This window comes from Zonotrichia leucophrys, unplaced genomic scaffold, assembly GCF_028769735.1.
Source record: "Zonotrichia leucophrys gambelii isolate GWCS_2022_RI unplaced genomic scaffold, RI_Zleu_2.0 Scaffold_145_113207, whole genome shotgun sequence".
NCBI lineage: Eukaryota > Metazoa > Chordata > Aves > Passeriformes > Passerellidae > Zonotrichia > Zonotrichia leucophrys.
Window position 1 is genome coordinate 1 of NW_026992350.1, and position 16,989 is coordinate 16,989.

The 16,989-nt window shown below is 48.0% G+C and overlaps 1 protein-coding gene and 1 pseudogene across 2 annotated transcripts; one reads left to right on the forward strand and one right to left on the reverse strand.

The window, feature by feature from the left end:
- Positions 1–2,797: 2,797 nt before the first annotated feature.
- On the reverse strand, positions 2,798–11,489 carry LOC135460995 (cytochrome P450 2C19-like). 2 transcript variants are annotated; one of them, XM_064737977.1, is made up of 10 exons: positions 10,212–11,489; positions 8,254–8,476; positions 7,756–7,918; positions 7,141–7,290; positions 6,676–6,836; positions 6,086–6,262; positions 5,445–5,586; positions 4,942–5,129; positions 3,648–3,789; positions 2,798–3,370 (listed from the first exon to the last, which is right to left on the reverse strand). In XM_064737977.1, the coding sequence occupies exons 2-10, from the start codon at positions 8,431–8,433 to the stop codon at positions 3,189–3,191; spliced, it is 1,485 nt and encodes a 494-aa protein (XP_064594047.1). In that variant the 5' UTR covers positions 8,434–8,476; positions 10,212–11,489; the 3' UTR covers positions 2,798–3,188. The 2 variants fall into 2 exon arrangements, with proteins under 2 accessions (XP_064594047.1, XP_064594046.1); XM_064737976.1 differs by lacking the exon at positions 10,212–11,489 and having other exon boundaries at positions 8,254–8,758.
- Positions 11,402–15,546, forward strand: LOC135460996 (zona pellucida sperm-binding protein 4-like; annotated as a pseudogene).
- The last annotated feature ends 1,443 nt before the right edge of the window (positions 15,547–16,989 follow it).

Below are 16,989 nucleotides of genomic sequence, written 5' to 3' on the forward strand. Positions count from 1 at the left end.
CCACAAGCAAATCCAGCATGGCAGCACCGGTCTTGGCATCATCTTGGCAACAAGTTGTCCAGCCAAAGGGCTACATTGTCGCATGTGTTGCTTACACTTTAGGGGGCCTAGATGCAGGTCTGCAGTGATAAATATCAGGGATCGGGGAATTAGTCTGAAAGCATTTTTTAAAGGATCAGCTCATTTGCTGGACTACAACCCATGGCCTTCAGCAGCAGGTGCCAAAGATCCAGAGACTTGAAATTCCTGTGTGAAGGACCAGAGGATGAGGTAGATGTTCCTTACCGTGAGGTTTTAGTCCACAATCTGTGGCAGCAAAATGCTGCTAAGGCAGCACCTAAAATGCTTTTCTTCCTCTTTCTGTCCGTTGCTTGATGTCTACCCTGCTTGCTAAGGACCATGTCTGAGTTCTTTCCCCAGCACACACCTAATTGATTAATGTTCCACTACCCAGAACAGTGCTGTGGTGTGTCACAGTTACCCAAACCTTCATGGTATCTGAATTTCCTCTCAGCTGTTCCCAAAGGCAAAGCAGGAGATGAAGTAAGGAATAAGGATCCCCATGTAGCCTCCTGCAGCTGAGCACCATGGCACAGTATGGCCCAGGGGCACAACTTACTTCAGAAAAAGAATCATGCCTCAGTCCAGACAGGCTCATTTGTCCCAGCATCAAGCCAGGAGAAATCTTCCACTTTGTCCTGGCATTTCTAGCAAATGCTCTGGCAGAGGAGGTAGTAGCCTTAGAAAGCAAAAGCAGGATTCCCCTCTGTGCCTCATAAGTGCAGTCTTAGAGCCAGAAGCTGCCTGATTTGCCATGCTGCTGGTACAGAAGATATGGAGGCTCCAGAGCCCTGAAGCCCAGCTTCCCAGGTGTGTGCCAGAGCCTGGATGTTCTGGGACCTAGACAGTTTGTCTGAGTCAGCCCAAGAGAAATGCTATCATCTTTTCCACTTTGCAGGTCCTGCATGTGTTAGCAGGAAAAGAAGTTAATCCTAAAAGGAGCACTAACCCTGACATTGGGCAGTCTGCTGTTATTGCACGCAGGGATTTTCCACGGAGAACCATGAAATGGTGAGTGGGAGTTGGGTCTTTGGATGGGAGCAGCAGGGAGAGGTCAGGAAGGAGGAGAGGTGAGGCACTGGATCACCTATCTATTGGTTGGAAAGCTCCTTGGGGGTGTTTAACCTCCCGTTCTCTGCCCCAACCACAGCAATCAAATTCACTCCTTCATTAGCTCTGCCTTTCCTTACCGTGCAAGAGATGGTTTCAAATACCTGCTTGGATTTTAGCATCTGCCCTCAGCCTTTCTGTCCTAGAGGTATTGTTGGGTCTTAGGGCAGTTGGAGGAAAGAGGAGGTTGGTGCCCTAGATTATGAAGCAGACCTCTGCAAGGTCATTCTTGTGAGCAGGTGTCAAGAGGATGCTGTCATTTTCCAAATGACACAGCATTATTGCATCCAGCTTAGGATATGTTGAATATTATCCCAAATATTATCCTTTGTGTGGTTGGTTATCCCCTGAGCATGTTCTGTGTTCTGGAGCTCTTTAGGAAGAGAACATTTTCTCACTGCCCTGTGCTTCTCATGCAGTTGTTGGGAATTGTTGAAAGATGTTGTTTGTCATGGTTTTGTCCATTGCCTCAGATGAATCAGCATGCCAGTGGGCAGGAAGGATATGAATATGAATCATCCCCTCCAAGACCTCCAGATGTAAGCCATTTTTAACTTGTTGTGACCAAAGCACACATGCTGCTGGGTTGCAGGACTGACTCTAAGGGCAGCCTTAGACTAATGGAAACCTCAAGGTAATCTCCTCCCCACTGTGCCTGTGTCTCATAATGTGACTGCTCTTTCTGCTTGCACACCTGTCCATTAGATGCAATCCCAGATGAGCAGTCAGCAATGGTTTGCCATTGTTTTAGAGTACACAAGCAATAGAGCTGCAGTCCTCATGGGAAAAATTTGAGGGACAAGGAGGGATGGACCTGAGCTGTGGGCAAATGTGATATCTCTATCAAAGTAATTCTAAACATTTCCAAAGGGAGGTAGGAATGTGGCCAGCGAGCTTCTGCCACAGTGGGAATTCTTGCACATTGTTTTCTCTGCAGTACTCACATGGTCTCTGAGTGCCTTGTAAAAACCAATCACAGAAATTATATTTTGCCACTATGACTTTTGTATGACCATGATGCAGGGGACAAGAAGTATCTATGTAAATGAAGATCAAGACAAACACAACAAACTGAACATAGACACAACCAAAGGCCACAGGAACAAAGAAGCCTAGGAGAAAGTAATCTGTGGTGGAATATTTTTATGAAAACCGTCTGGCCTCTTACTGAAAGAATGGCACCAAATTGTAGCTGGAGGCAGAAATAAGAGACACTACCCTTTTCCTAAATGAATTAATTTTAATAAAGAGCATCTAAATCCCTGCAGTGATACTGATGGTAGAAAAGAGGTGCCAGAGAGTTGGTTGCAGTCTCCAATGCTCAGGTAAGTGATCTCCTTGCAACAGGCTGCAAAAAGCATGAATGCATTCTTTTCATTAGGCAGACAGGCTGCAGGTCACCCTTCCCCTCCAGCACCGTGAGCCTTCCCGACTGGTGGTGTGCTGTGACTGCTCTGGAGCTCCCTGCAGGCAGCAGCAGGGAGCACAGTGGGTGACAAAGGCAGGATCCTTGCCCAGGAGGGACAGCCCTTCCCACAGGGTGCTGGCCACAGGCTCTGCAGACCTACTCTGCAGCGCAACAGCTGATGTGGGCACTGCCCCAACCCAAATTAAATAACAGCTCAAGTTGTCATAAACAGATTTTTGTTTATTGGATCATGAATGTACACACATGCAGCACTATCCATCTGCAAAACCAGGTCTTGGAGGGATACATGCTGTGGGAGAGCCAGGGGAGCTGTGCTGGAGAGAAAACCAACAGTGGCTGTTTGATGCAGCCACTGCACTCAATGATCCTGTGACAGAGCATCCGTGCAAGAGGCTGCAGTGTCAGCCAGAGCCTCCTGCGATGTGGTGGAGTTCTGGGAGGCTTCAGAGGTCTCTGCTTTGTGCCTTGTGTTTGGACTGCCTTCCTGAAGGCCTGGTAAAAGTGGGCCAGTGCTCTTGCTGTTGATTTTAGTAAAGAACATGTAAAAGAATAGCCAGTTTCAGGACACTGGAGAGTGGTTCAGTGCTTTTCAGCGGGGGACAGCACAGAGCTGGTAGGCAGGAGGTACATTGCCTGTCCCACTCAGAGTTGGGGTAATGTTGAGCTCCTGGGGGTTGACAACAGACTTCAAAGTAAAGTTCTGCAAGATGGTGGCTATGAGTAAGAATATCTCCATTCGTGCCAGGCCCTCTCCTGGGCATATTCGTTTTCCTGAAAGTGAGAGCAGCAATTAGAACTCAATGGGAGTTTCTGAGTAGACCTGAGTTTGTGCTAAGCAGCTGTGTCGCACAGCTTTGTTTACTACACACAGCCATAGCAGTGAGACAACTGTCAAAGTTACCAAGGACATTTTCAAGAGAAGAATTTGTTGGCAAAAGACCCCTGACAGTTTGGATGGGTGTGTGAAGGAAGAACAGCAGGGAAAGACAGGGTGATCACCAGAGGTGGAGGCTGACAGAGAGAGGAAAAGAGCAAACCTGTGCCTTACCTGCTGAGAAGGGCATGAAGAATTCACTCTTCTTAAAGCTGCCATTCTTATTCAAGAAATGTTCAGGATTGAACTCATGTGGGTTTGGAAACTCTTTACTGTCATGGAGGACAGAAGTGAGGACAGGGAAAATTGTGGTGCCCTGGAGTAACACAAGAAGAGCAGAACATGAAAGGCTGGCAAATGAGGTCACTCAATCTGACTGCCTGCCAAGTTGAGACTGTGCTTCCCTGTATAACCCTACATGTGCCTTTGGTTTCCCGTTGGAGACCCTTCTTTAGAGGAGGCAGATTTAGGGAGACCCTACTGAATGTCACAGCAGTTGTTGGCTGCTCTTCCTGAAATCTCCCTGTCATCTTCAAAACATTCATTCTGACCTTGCTCTGGTCATCAGGGGATACCCCCACCTAATTCTTCGCTTTCTTGGTGTTTCACAATAATTACTTTGTAGATGCACCATGTCACTTCTTTTCTATGAGTCCAAAATATCAAAAGCACACAAGGCTGTGGAAAAGAAGTTCCTGTGGAATTCCCCTGTCCTCACAAATTTCGCCTGCCACAATCCTCTACCTCCCCACTTCCTGGCCAGCCGTTTACAGGGGCTGGAGTATTCAGCAGCGATGACACAAGAGTTCTCTGCTGATGGCTAAGCAGTTCTCTGGGTCCTGCCTGATGATTTTGCACAGAGAGCTGGAAATCACTCCACCAGCAGCCCATGTACTGCTGTTTCCCAGCTGCCCACATTCACCCAGAAGAGCAACAAGCACTGCTGCAGTGGTCCAGGCCAAGCCAGGGCTGCTCTGGCCCACCAGCCTGTCTCTGGCAGTGGCCAGCAGAGACTGCCTCAGGAAGTGTGCTAGAACAGAGCCAACAAGTTTGGCTTGTTCCATTCAATGCAAACATCACCTACAGCATTTTGTGGCTCAGAGTCTTTCTGTGCTCAATAACCAGCAACTGACTTTGCTCCCAAGCATGTGCCCAGGCTATCCTGGATGGTGGTGAGCTGCTCCTCAACTTTGGTGTCTTTTGTGTGCAGAATCACTGCTCTAGTTTGTGAACCTAATGTGCTTCTGCAAATATGTAAAGCTTCAGAGCAAGGGAACAAAAGTGTTGATCAGAGCTACTGTTTTAGTGTTGGCCCACAGAGCATCGAGAAGGGAGTGCAAGTCAGCTCCAGCTGCCTGAGGATAAACCCCTCAGAAAGGACTGGGTGAAAACAAAATCACGCCACAACAGTTCTAACTTGTGGCTTGTAACTGACAGCCTAAGAACTGCTGAACTGGAGGGAGCTCACCTTAGGAATGACGTAGTCTCTGAAGCTGGTGTCTTTGGTCACAGTGTGAGGGAGAGCCAGGGGGACAAGAGAGATGAAGCGCTGGATTTCATGGACCACGGCGTCTGTGTAGGGCATCTGGGTCCGGTCAGCCACACAGGGTTTTCTTGATCGTCCTACTACCTGGTCAATCTCTTCTTGAATTTTCTCTGTCATGAGAGGCACAAATCATCAAATGGGTAAATAAAACCAAACCCATCTAAATAGGTTGCTGTAAACTAGTAACAAATCTCAGATGGCAGGAGCATTAAGTTGATTTTGATGTTGACTGGAACACAGCTAACACTTCTGCCCATGCAAAGAAACTTGCATTGATTTGGCTAAATAAAGATGTGGACACAGTCTCAGAGAGAGAAAGAGAGAGAGAGAGAGATATGAAGGGAAAATCTGGGACAAGGATGTGGTGTTAGTCATGTGCCCAGCCCAGGGGAACAGCTAGAGAGGAAGAGGTCACAAACTGGTACCTTGAATCTTTGGATATTTGAGAAGAAGCAGGAGCCCATATCGTACAGTGGTGCTTGTTGTCTCAGTTCCAGCAAGGAACAAGTCGAAAGCACTTGTTATCAGGTTCTTCATGTGGAAACTGGAATTGGGACGATCTTTCTCCTAAGGAAAAGGCTTTGTTTTTCCTCTGGCTGAGATGAGAGAAAGTGGCCCTTTCACGTGTCATCTCAGACCTTTGTTTTCTCCTAGAGCTGTGGCATTTCTCTGCTAAGGGGCCCCAGCCATCTGGGGCATTGCAATGCAGCCTTGAGCAGTAAACTCAATACCAACCTCCTTTTAGGCTGTGCACTGAATGGAACTCTACTGCTTGTCTGCTGTGTCTAATGCTTTCCAGTGAAAGAATTGCAAGACCAGACTGAAAAAGTCCCTGTGTTTTGGTGAAAGCAGAGGAAGCTCTTGCTCTCCAAACAGTAGTGGTGGCTGGTGAGCACGCAGACCCAGAGCTGTAAGCTCTAACACAGGCAGTATCTGGGGTATTGTTGCTGTTTTCCCATTGCACAGCTGACTGGGAAGGGGTCATCCCCATGTCTGTGTTACTTATGAGAGGAAAGGACTCAGCATAGGTGTGTTTGGGGACAAACTGGGGCCATCTTCTCCTTACCTCCTGAATTTTGCTGAGGAAACAGTCGATGAAGTCCTGAGGGGAGTTGGGATCTAGGGAGGCTTGGTGCAACTTCACCTCCTCTGCTACAAAGGCTTTTAGAGCATCAAATTCTCCAAATATATTGTTGTGTGGGCCAGGCAGGTAATCCATGATATTTGAGAACATCTGGTAGAGCTGGAAGGAAAGAAACAGGAAGGTCCCTAGTATGACATTTGCCCCATCCTTTGATACTAACCAAATGCCCAGAAAAGCCACAACCCTGTCAACTGAGCCAAGCAGAAGGACTATGAGGCTGAGCAGTCTGGCGGGACTTGCGTAGTAGTAGTAGTAGTAGTAGTAGTAGTAGTAGTAGTAACCTTAGAAGTGGAGAAGAAAGTTGTCCAGGGCTATTGGGAACTATTGTACTTAGCTGGCAAAGCCAATTCCAGCTTTGGCGAGGGAGTTTCTTGCTCTTGAATGAAATGCCTTCAGTGCAGCAGAGCATTGATGGGGTCCTACTTAGAAGACTGAAATGGAACTTCATTGGGAAGGAGGCCTCCTGCTTCCCTGGGAGAATGTCGCCACTGTGAAATGCCTACTGAACGTACCTGTCCCCAGCGGGAGTTGATCATCTCAAAGATGTTGTTCATGTTGTCCATCAGAGCCAGGAACTTCTTGTCTTTATAATCATATCGTTTCCCAAAGACAATGGAGCATATGACATTGGAGACAGAACAGCTCAGCATGAAGGTTGGGTCAAAAGCTCTTCCTGTGATTTCAGAAACGTTACAGACTATTAAAAAAAACCCCATGAAATGTTGTATGTCTACTTATGGCTACTGCGGGTAATCTGAACTCCAGTTGTTAGTGGAAATATCAGATCAGTCTCTGAGTGACACAGAAGGGTCCTCCAAACAGAACAGGACATGATCACAAAATTATTTCGGCTTCATAATGAGGGGTAGCTGGTGCATGGACCAAATCCATAGGAACTTCATTCCATGCTAAATAAGTGAGCTCCCTTAATAGAGCCTATTTTTTCAAACATAAGATATATTAAAAATGGATTGTACCCTTTGTTTTGTTGATCTCTTCCAGCAAGTAGTCAGATTCCTCCTGTATCCTCTCTTCAATGCTCCTCTTCCCCATTCCAAAGTTCCTCAGAGTGGTGAGAGAAAACCGCCGGACTTGTAACCATAGCTCATTGTTGCTAAAAACAATCCCTGCAGAAGAAGAAAGAAGAGGAAAGACATGTCCCGGGCATGCTGGCTGTGAGATGAACAGTGGCTCATGGTGACAGTGAATCCTGTCCCTGGAGAGCACTGACATGGCAGCGTCACAGCGTACTGCAGTTCTGCGGTCCAACTGCCTGCTTTTGGCCTTCTCCACTACATGCCCAACATCCTTGTGAATAATACATACTCACCCATACACAATTTCCCTTGCTGCAGCTGCTGGCTGCTGCCCCTTGCCATTTCCCTGCCCATCTTTGAGAGCAATCTGGCTCCCCTTCTCTGCCACCTCCCACCCTCTGAGTTGCAGTAGCCTTCTCTGTCTTCCCCTCTCCAGGTGGATTGCACCCACCCCATGCAGTTTTCCCTCATGCAAGGTACACTCCGGCTCTAATCTGGATCACATCCACAACCCCTTCCCTTCTCCTTCAGAAGGAGCTGAGTCAGCAAACATACCTAATCCATTGTTAGCCCTGTCTCCAATTGGCATGTGTCCCCTGGCAGCAAACTCGTCTGCGCGATCGACCAAGGCTTCTTTCACCACATCGTATCCATGCAGCACCACCACTGGGTCAGAGCCCAGGTGCACTGTGAAAACGGGTCCATACTCTTCACTGAGCTGTAAAAATGCAAGAGAGAACATGGCCATGGAGCAAATAGTGAGGAAGAGTGGGAAAGTCTCCATGCTGCTGCCTCCCACAGCAGGCAGTTAGCCTCACACATTGGTAACATCAAGATTTGGGTCTCTCATGATAAATGTGGCTGTGCAGATGGGTCCCACTTATCAGGTCCTAAACAACATGGCAACAGCAGTGAGGGGAAGCAGCTGCAGTCCCCATGACTTTTCTGCTCCTCTGGAATTGCAAGTCATTGAGCCATAGCCACAGGCTGACCCCACACACAAGTCCCACAGATTTCTCACCCAAAGCAGAACAACAGAAGAAGTGGCCTTACCTTCTGGAGGGTTTTTGTCAAGTTACTTGGTTTCACCTGCAGCAGGTTGCCTAGAATGGGAAGGGGAGCTGGTCCTGGAGGCATCTTCCCCTTCCCAGACCTTCCTTTCCATGCTGCAAAGGAGAGCAGGCAGGCAATGCAAACCAGGAGGACAATAGTGGCTCCTCCCAGGAGCTCCATTTTCGTCTGTGGCTCAGGAGGGAGTGACTCTGGCTGTCAGAATCTGAGTTTATATCCCAAAGGTCTGTGTTAGTTCAAGAGCAGGTTTTGAGTCACATGGCTGAGTCAGTCAATGTTTACTAGTTAATCATTTGTTAGATTGCCCTGTGTTATGAAACTAAGACTTTTATTGGTATTAATTATTCATTGAAGTCACACCTTATCTCAAACAACTGCAGAAGCCAACAGAGATTAGGAAATCTGTAATGTGCTCAAAAAACTTGTTTTCTTTTTCTTTTATCTAGACTTAATTGTTAAAGAAATCGTGGTAGGGGGACAGTGTCCTTCTGAGGCACTCACAGATATTCACTGTCACAAGAACATCTTCCAAGTACTTCAGTGACATTTGGGTTTTCTGCTCTTCTGTATTGATTATGCAAGCCCTCAGTGCTGTGAGCCATCCTTCATTGTTCCTGAAATCTTCCTGATGTTATTAGTAAACTTCATACTGCATGTTATTTGCTAAAGGACAAGCCATTGTGTTTTCCTCAGAGCTATTGCACAGCAATAGCCCCAGTCTCTCTCCCTAGGGGTGTCTGGCCTTACAAGAGAGGAGAGTATAAAATATCTATCCAGCAAGGCTAGAAAGGTCTCCAGACATGACAACAGACAAGAAGGGACTTGCTGGGTGAGACTAAACGAAGATGTAAGAAAAGGGGACAAAACCTTGAGACTCTGAACTCCTCAAGGGCTCCTAGAGGAAAAAAGAGAAAAGTACAGAGAAGAGAGAAACCCAGAACTTGAAAGAGTCTCTGGGAAATGGCTTCCCAAGCTAGGACAGAGATGTACTTGTCCGAGGCTGGTATAGGCCATTGCAACCTGGCAACTTGTCCTTGCACTTACCAAAGCAGCTCACCCAACCTGCAGCTGGAAGCTGGCATGCACAGGTTCTTGTTTTCTTGATGTCTGACTCCACTATGAGGAACTAGTGCTCTGGAAGTTCTCTAGGTGCTCTGGGAGGCAGCAGAGCGTGTCGGCTGTGTTGCAAGGGCTTAAAAAAGAGCTGGAGGCTTCCTGCCCAAGACTGCCCAGGGCCTGCGTACCGGCGGGGTCCCAAGAGCAATGGCAGGGGCTGGTAGAAAACCCTTGCTGCTGTGCTCATCTTGTTCAGTCTGACCTTAACCCTCTGTCTCTCCTGAACTGTGACATATTTGCAGGCAAAACTGATTAGAAGGTTTTGCAAGGATAGGGGATGTGGGACTTGGTGGGAATTAGCAAGAGGCCTGGCTGAGGGCTTTGTTGGGGCATACTGTGTTTACTGCAAAGCAGTGTGTTAAGGTGAGTTTCCCTTCCACTCAGAGGAGCGAGTGAAGATCTCCATCCCTTGCAAAAGTTTTTGTACCTTTGCTACAGAAGGGAGTTCTAAGTCATCCTTGTTCTCTTGGATTGGTGCAACAATTTTCTAGTTGTTCATTTTAAATCTTATTTTACTTCTTTGAGAGCCATATTCAATGCTTTGGTGGAAAAACCAAACTGTCAACAACTTTTGGCTAGTAGCTGGTCTGCTGGGCAGAATTTCTGCATCAGCTCAGATGCTGCCAGGGCAGTTTATGGAAGTTCATGTAGGTTCATGGACTTTCGTCTAATGAATGTAAAGTTTATGAGAGTTTGCACTTTGACATGAGGTAGCTGCCAGCTAGCAGTGTTCATGACCTTACCACCTTGTCTCCAAAGTTCCCTGTTGCCCATGGCACTCATTGATTAGACTAGTGGTCCACAGAGAGGTTTTCTTCACCTACCTTCATCCTCTGCATGTCCTTCTGTCTGTGGTGGTCTTGGCTGCTGTCTAAACTGGTGATTACAACTGGGTCACTGGAATGCATGAGAATGATCAAATGGGTGAGGAAAAGATTTCTGAGGAAGAGAGACTTGCTTGTTTCATTTCAGCTAGGCTGCTTTCCACTTTCCATTTTCCATAACAACTTCTTTCAAACAAAGCATTTAATTTCCCTGAAGTTCAGGCTCATCTGAAGAGCCTTCCATCCCTACATGATCAAACACAGCTATTTGGTGTTTGTGTAGGAACTAGGAAAGGGCAGTTACCTGAAACTGTTCTCAGCACAGGTACTCCTTGGCAGATCTACAGCACTTCTGGGGTTCTTTCATGTAGAATTATTCTTCAAGTCCATGTAGACATTCTTTTTTATTATCAGAAGTGAAGTATTGATGGGTTAATGTATAATAAAAGTACCTCCCTATAGCTCCAAAGTACTTTACTGATTTTTACCCAGTTATCAGCAGGTAATGCAGCCAAAAGAAGCATTTGGCTGTCATACAGTGATGATGTGATTGGGGCATGCACAGTTCTTACAGGCTTTTAAAGAGATGAAGCCTCCCTCCTTGCCAAAGTCCAAATGTTTTCCCTGGTGTCTCTACTCTGTTGCTGCCTGGTGCCCTGGCAGGCACTGTGGGGAGCACAGCTGGTTCATGAGGGCTGCTCAAGCCTCAGCTACGTAGGCAAGCTGCCAAGATCCATTGCCTGTTGCGCATAGCTGCTGACAAGGTCTTACACTTTGTGGAGCAGCCATCCTGGCTGGTGCATGAAATTAGCAGAGGTAGGCACAGTGACCTTCTTGACCAGCTGGGATCATGGCATCTTGCACAGGTGTGCAGCAAAGATGGGCTGTGGGCTAAGGTGGAAGGGCAAAGGAAATGCCTCCCTCAGACTCAGCTGCTGCCCACCCACCATGCCTGTGGTGAGGGCTGGCTGGGGCCAGGGTACTGATGCTGTACGGTGCTGTGCAGACATCCAGGAGCTGGAGGATCTGCTAAAAGGCAGAACTGTAAAGACATTCACAGTTTCATGGCATGAATGCAGAAACATGCATGGAAAGATGGCCCATGAGGCATTCGCTTGGTGTGGCTGCCTGATGTGTGGCTGGGGAGGAGACTCTCCATGACACCTTGCACTTACAGGCAGGCAATGGCTGCTGGCAGGCAGTTTTCTCTGGGATCACAGAAGCTCCCCTTGCCTGTGTTTCAAGCCCATCTCAGGGGCCCACCTGCCGCTTTTTGGGGGTAGGGATCCCAGAGAGCATCCTGCCACTTAGCAGCCAGGTCTGAACCAGTCCTGCAACCATCCCCACACAAACACACTGCAAACAGGGGCTGTAAGTCCACAATCAAGAGTGTTTATGGGGAATCGTCACTGTTTAGGTGTGCAAGGCCTTCTGAGCTCCATGATTTCTCACAGATTTTATGTGGAGGGCTCTTTCTGTGCTTTTGTGTCAGCATCCTGTGTCTGGCATTTGAACATGTATAATCTTAAAAAGAATAAAAGAGCATTGTCACTGTTTCTTGCACTCATGCCATGTATTGAGCAATTAGAGCAGCAATAGGGTGCATGGGGAGAAGCAACCAGATTTCCTATGTGTTCCAGCTGTGGGAGGAACTCAGGGTAGGAAAGAAGCTTTGAAGACCCTCCTGGGGCTCTACAGTATGAATACAGACCCATCTCTTGACATTAGTTCAACTCTTGCCCTTTGTTTTTCTTCAAAGAGCACCAGCAGACTCTGCTGAGTTCAGGTGAGGGCAATGGAAGGTGATAAACTGCTGGGCTGTGTCCACCTGGGAATTTCTGGTCCCAGCTGGCTTCACAATTTAAAAGGACTAGGCTAAGAGCCTAGCAAGAGAGCAGGATGGTTGTTGTAGGGTGGTCTTGGGCTGCATCAGGAGCTATGCTCTTCTGGGTGTTTCCTGGCCCCCTGGCTTTGGTTCTGGGGACTCCTATCAGTGTTTTTTCTGATCCTACCCTGCTGACTTGTGGCCAGAAAAGTTTACAGCTCACCTTACCACAAGGCTGGGAAGGGAATGTTTCATTTGCGCTGACTACATGGGGTGAGGCAATATCAAGAGGCATTTTTAGCCATATCTTTGCCCAGACGCAGAGGTGCATGGAAGGAGAGTAAAGGAACAGATTTTGATGTGCAGTGCTGTTGTACTTTACTGAAGTTCTGTGCATCTTGCATAATCTGGGGGATGTTTATATGACACAGCCATCAAGGACTTGGTGAAGTGCTGTGCCTGGATCTAGATGTCTTGGCTGCTGGATACTCTCACTGCTGTTCCCGACCCTAATATTGTCTAGGTCCCTATTTCCTATAGAAAGGTAGGATTGTAGTGGGTCTAATCTGCAATGTGGGACTCTGAAGCCCCTGCTGCTGTGTCCTCTTTCCCTAGATACTGAATGGAAGGCACATGCTCTGCAGAATGACTCTGGCTGTGGGCTCTTGGTATCTGGGACTCCAGAAGGCTCCAGGAAAATACCAGTCTCTTATGCAGGCTGTTATGTCTTTGAGTGGGTGAGTGGCTTTAGGGATTCTGCTGGGACTGTAACTACTGCTGCTCTGGCTGTCCTGACTGGTGTGGCTTTTCCCTAGGATCACAATTACTTTATACTGGTTGGGCTTGAAGGAATAGATGCTGCTGGGCAAAACGTTCTTCGTTAAGAGACTCTGCTCAGGTGCCCTGTGGACCTTCCTGGTAAGATACAAGTACCTGTCAGAATCTTCTGGTGATCAGTACCATTCCTTTCAGATGGCTGCTCCTAGTCAGCTTGGGGGCTAGGAAAGGGGACTTACTGCTGTGCAGAAATCTCCATGAAAAAAGGTTTGGACATAGGGGCCACCAAATTGCTAAGGACTTGTGCCTCTCTGCAGGGTCAGCAGGTGAATATGTACATCATGTCTCCCAGCCATATTCTGGCTACATGAGTTCAGCAAGTTCAGTGAATTAACTGGAGACTAGGTACAATGGTTTTCTTAATTACCACGAGTCAATCTAGAATGCCTTATCTTGACAGATCCAATGTAGGTCCAGTTTCCTGTACATGGCCTCAGGGGAAGTCTCTGCTTCATGGAAATGCAGGTCCCTCCTGAGCAGGCTTCCATGCCAGATCCAGGCCGTGTGGCTGACCCTCACCTAACTCTCACTTTCCTTGATTTGTATGCAGAATCACCAGGACACCTTCAGCCTGTGTCCTTCATGTCTTTGTCCCCCTGCTCTTGTGCTTTATCTGCAAAGACCTGCTGGTTTTTGCAGCCCTGGATGCTCCAAGCAGCAGTGTCTGTCTGGCTGTTCCCAGCCAGGACCGGCTGCCGTGTGCCTCCCTGCCCATCAGCCAGGGAGACTGTGAAGCACGAGGCTGCTGCTATGACCCCAGAGACAGGGTGAAACCTTGCTACTTTGGTAACACAGGTAAGCCTGAGCACCTGTTCTCCCTCCCTCCTGAGCTGCTGCAAAACAGGATTTCTGATTTTACTGGCAGGGCAAGCCAGCACTTGGTGTGTACCACTCCTGCAGGTGGCTCAGGGCCATGTTTTTGGCTGCCAGGAATATCATGTCCCAGTCAAGTGTCCAGCATTTTCCACTCTATTGCAACACACCTGGTTTTATGCCCAGCATTGGTGTTGTTGTTGGAACTGGCTGCACTTGTCTTGCCATACTTAGCACTTGTTTTGTGGGTTAAAGGCAGGACATCTTGCAGGACTTGCTGGTCTTGTCTTGGTTGTGATGTTAGAGCATCCTTCCCATCTCTCTTATCTCTGAGCTCAAGGCTGATTCCATCTTTTTCTCCAGTGACAGCTCATTGCACACCAGATGGCCAGTTTTCCATTGCTGTTTCTCGAGATGTCACCCTGCCACCTGTTGCCCTGGGCTCAGTGCAACTGGCCAGTGGACACAGTACTGGCTGTGTCCCTGTCCTCACAAACAATGCCTTTGTTGTGTACCAGTTTCCACTCTCTGCCTGTGGCACTACTTTTCGGGTAAGAGCTGCAGCTGTTGCTAGGCTGGAAGAGCTGGAACAGCCTGCCATGGCTTTAGCTGCTCAGTGGACATCCTACAGACTTGCAGAGGCCAAATGCTGTTCTCCAGCCTCATACTGCTCCAACCTGACTTTACCACAGTGATGGTTCCTATCTGTCATTCCAGATGAATGCAGACCAGGCCATATATGAGAATGAGTTGGTGGCAAGCAGGGATGTGAAGACTGGGAGCCTTGGCTCTGTCACTAGGGATAGCACTTTGAGGCATTACCCTGGGGCTGATGTTGCTGGGTGTCCCTGGGTTCAATGTCACTAGAGAAATTCCTGCTTGTCACAACCTCTGAATTCACATGAGGGCCCTGGAGTAGGTTAAAGACCAGTGTATCTCTAATTAGTAAGAATAAAGCTGGAATTGATCAGTAACAATCTGCAGATTCTCAAATCTAAACACTAAAGAGAATTTCAAGTATTTGTTGAAAGGAAGTGACAGAAGAAAGGAGATATAAGCAGATGATAGGTTGCCATATTGGAGAAAGGGGATATCAGAGTGGCTTTGCCTGATTTGGAGATTTCCTTTCCCACCAGGCTATATGTCTGATGTACTTATTCCATCAATGGGAGCTCTGTTCCCTTGAGTGTTCAGGTCTTTGCATTGCCACCACTCCCTGCTGTGTCCCTGCCAGATCCTCTGTCTCTGGAGCTGCGTGTTGCCTCAGGTAGGAGAGGTTTGCAGGACCTGTTCAAGGCTCTCAGAGCAGGGCTCTGGTCTCTGATGTCTAACAGTGGAGTATTGATGGGTTAACCCAGCACTGCTTCCCTGCCATGGTGGGAACTTACTGATATGGCTCTAAAGGATGCCTATTCCTGTTTCTTGATGCTCTTAAATGGCTCTTGGGTTTCTTCTGTCCCAAATGGAAGCTATACTTCCTACTATATGGACAGTGACTGTTGCAGTGTGCTTTAAACTTCCGGGTCCCTTACCCAGGTGTGCCTATACCTCTCTCCTTTCCCCCCTCGCCCCCTTGCTGAGTGAGTCCTGTCAATCAGTTTTAACATTCCAGCAAGGCCTTGTGTGGTTGGCCAAGTTCAAAGGATGCCCCTCAGGCCCAGAGGTCATTGGTCTGTCTAGGTGCCATCCTCTCCTGAGACCCCGCCCCTCCCACCTGGTTGGTGGCTCACCTGTCCCCTCCCCTCCCCCTGCCCCGGGAGCTTAAAAGGTGAATCAGGCCATGCGGTCGGGATTGTGTTGGAGCTGTTCTTAAGATTCAGACCTCTGTAACCATGGAATAAACCTCTGGATATAACCCTCCAGCAGAATCCTCTCCTTTTTCTCTTTACCATCGCCTGAAGCTTTCCTCCTGAGGTAAACGGAGTTCCTAACAAGCCTGGACTTGTTTAGTGCCCAGCTGCAACCACCAGCAAGCTAAAGGTGTCTCTGGGGTGATACACCACAGCTCCCGCCTTTGGCCTAGCAGCGAGGGTCAGACTGGCCCAGGCACAATCTAACTGGTAATATTGGGATTCATATTCCAATACCCCCTGTCACACCAGCAATAGAAACAGACCCCGTCCCCACATGTAATCCTTTTGTAAGCCATGAAGGTCCTTCAGGGAAAAGGACTCAATAGTTGCATCTGATCTTGCACCTGCTGCTTTGACTCCTGATTTTATGTCAGGAGGCATTCAGGTTCCTTCTCCTTCATCATCATCATCCTCATCATCCACTGGTCGATTGGTCTTGTCCGTGCATTTCCCACTTCTAGTGCTGGCAGCAACAGCCATTGGTTGAGGCTTATTTTCTGGTTTAGCTGCTGGCTTAGGCTCACTATCTGGTTTGGCTGCTGGCTTCGAGCCTGGGCTGTTGGCTGCAGCCTGAGTCACCGGGACAGTTGCTGATTTATCTCCCTGCCCCCCTGCCTCTCTCTGCTGCCCGACAGGATCTAGCAGCGAGTGATGAGCACCAGCCAGGGCCCAGCTCACTGCAATGACCTTCCTCTCCTTAGGCTCATCCTGGTACTTCTCTTTCAGATATTTCCCCACCTCAGCTGGGTTCTGAATTTGCTCATGGGGAAAATCCCAGACTATAGGGTCAGAGAATTCCTTCAGGATTTGGCCCATATCCTCCCATTTCCCACACCACTTAGGATTTTCCACACTGGGGTCTACTCTTGAGTCAGGGGTCTCATCAGCTCGTCTAGAAATCTCAGCCCTCATCCTAGAGAAGCAGCAGGCTGTATACACGAAGGTTACCAGACTGAATACCAGAAAGATGGTCTCTTTAACGTTCAGGGGAAACTCAACATCCTTCAATAGTGATGCAACAGATTCATAGGAGAAGAAGGAAAGCAAAGGCTGAAATGCCTGATCCCCTGCCGCTCCTCCTCTAACAAACTGGATGCATAACCACAGCCATGAACCATTCATACCTGGAGCAGACCCCAGCATGTTTATAAACTTTTTACACATCATTACCACCAAGCCCAGCAGGATAGCTATTCTGGTCACTGCCCCTCTGCTATAAAAACTACATATAAGGGACAATACTAAAGCTATTTCTGGATAAGAAAATAAACCTAGGGACCACGGAGGTATTAAGATCTCAAAAAACCCTAGGGACCAGAAATGCATGCAAGCCTTCACCCCAACAGACATTATGAATTCAAAAAGCATGGCTATTAACTGCTTTATACAAACACAGAGTAATGGCAACCAAAATGCACTCAAAACAGGGTTTTTCCACTCTCTCGAGCCC

Coding starts and splice junctions, on each gene's coding strand:
- LOC135460995 (XM_064737977.1), bottom strand. CDS start 8,433: ATGGAGCTCCTGGGAGGAGCCACTATTGTCCTCCTGGTTTGCATTGCC. Junction 6,837..7,140: donor AGAGATCAACAAAACAAAGG/GTACAATCCATT, acceptor CTGAAATCACAG/GAAGAGCTTTTGACCCAACC. Junction 6,263..6,675: donor TCAACTCCCGCTGGGGACAG/GTACGTTCAGTA, acceptor CTTTCCTTCCAG/CTCTACCAGATGTTCTCAAA.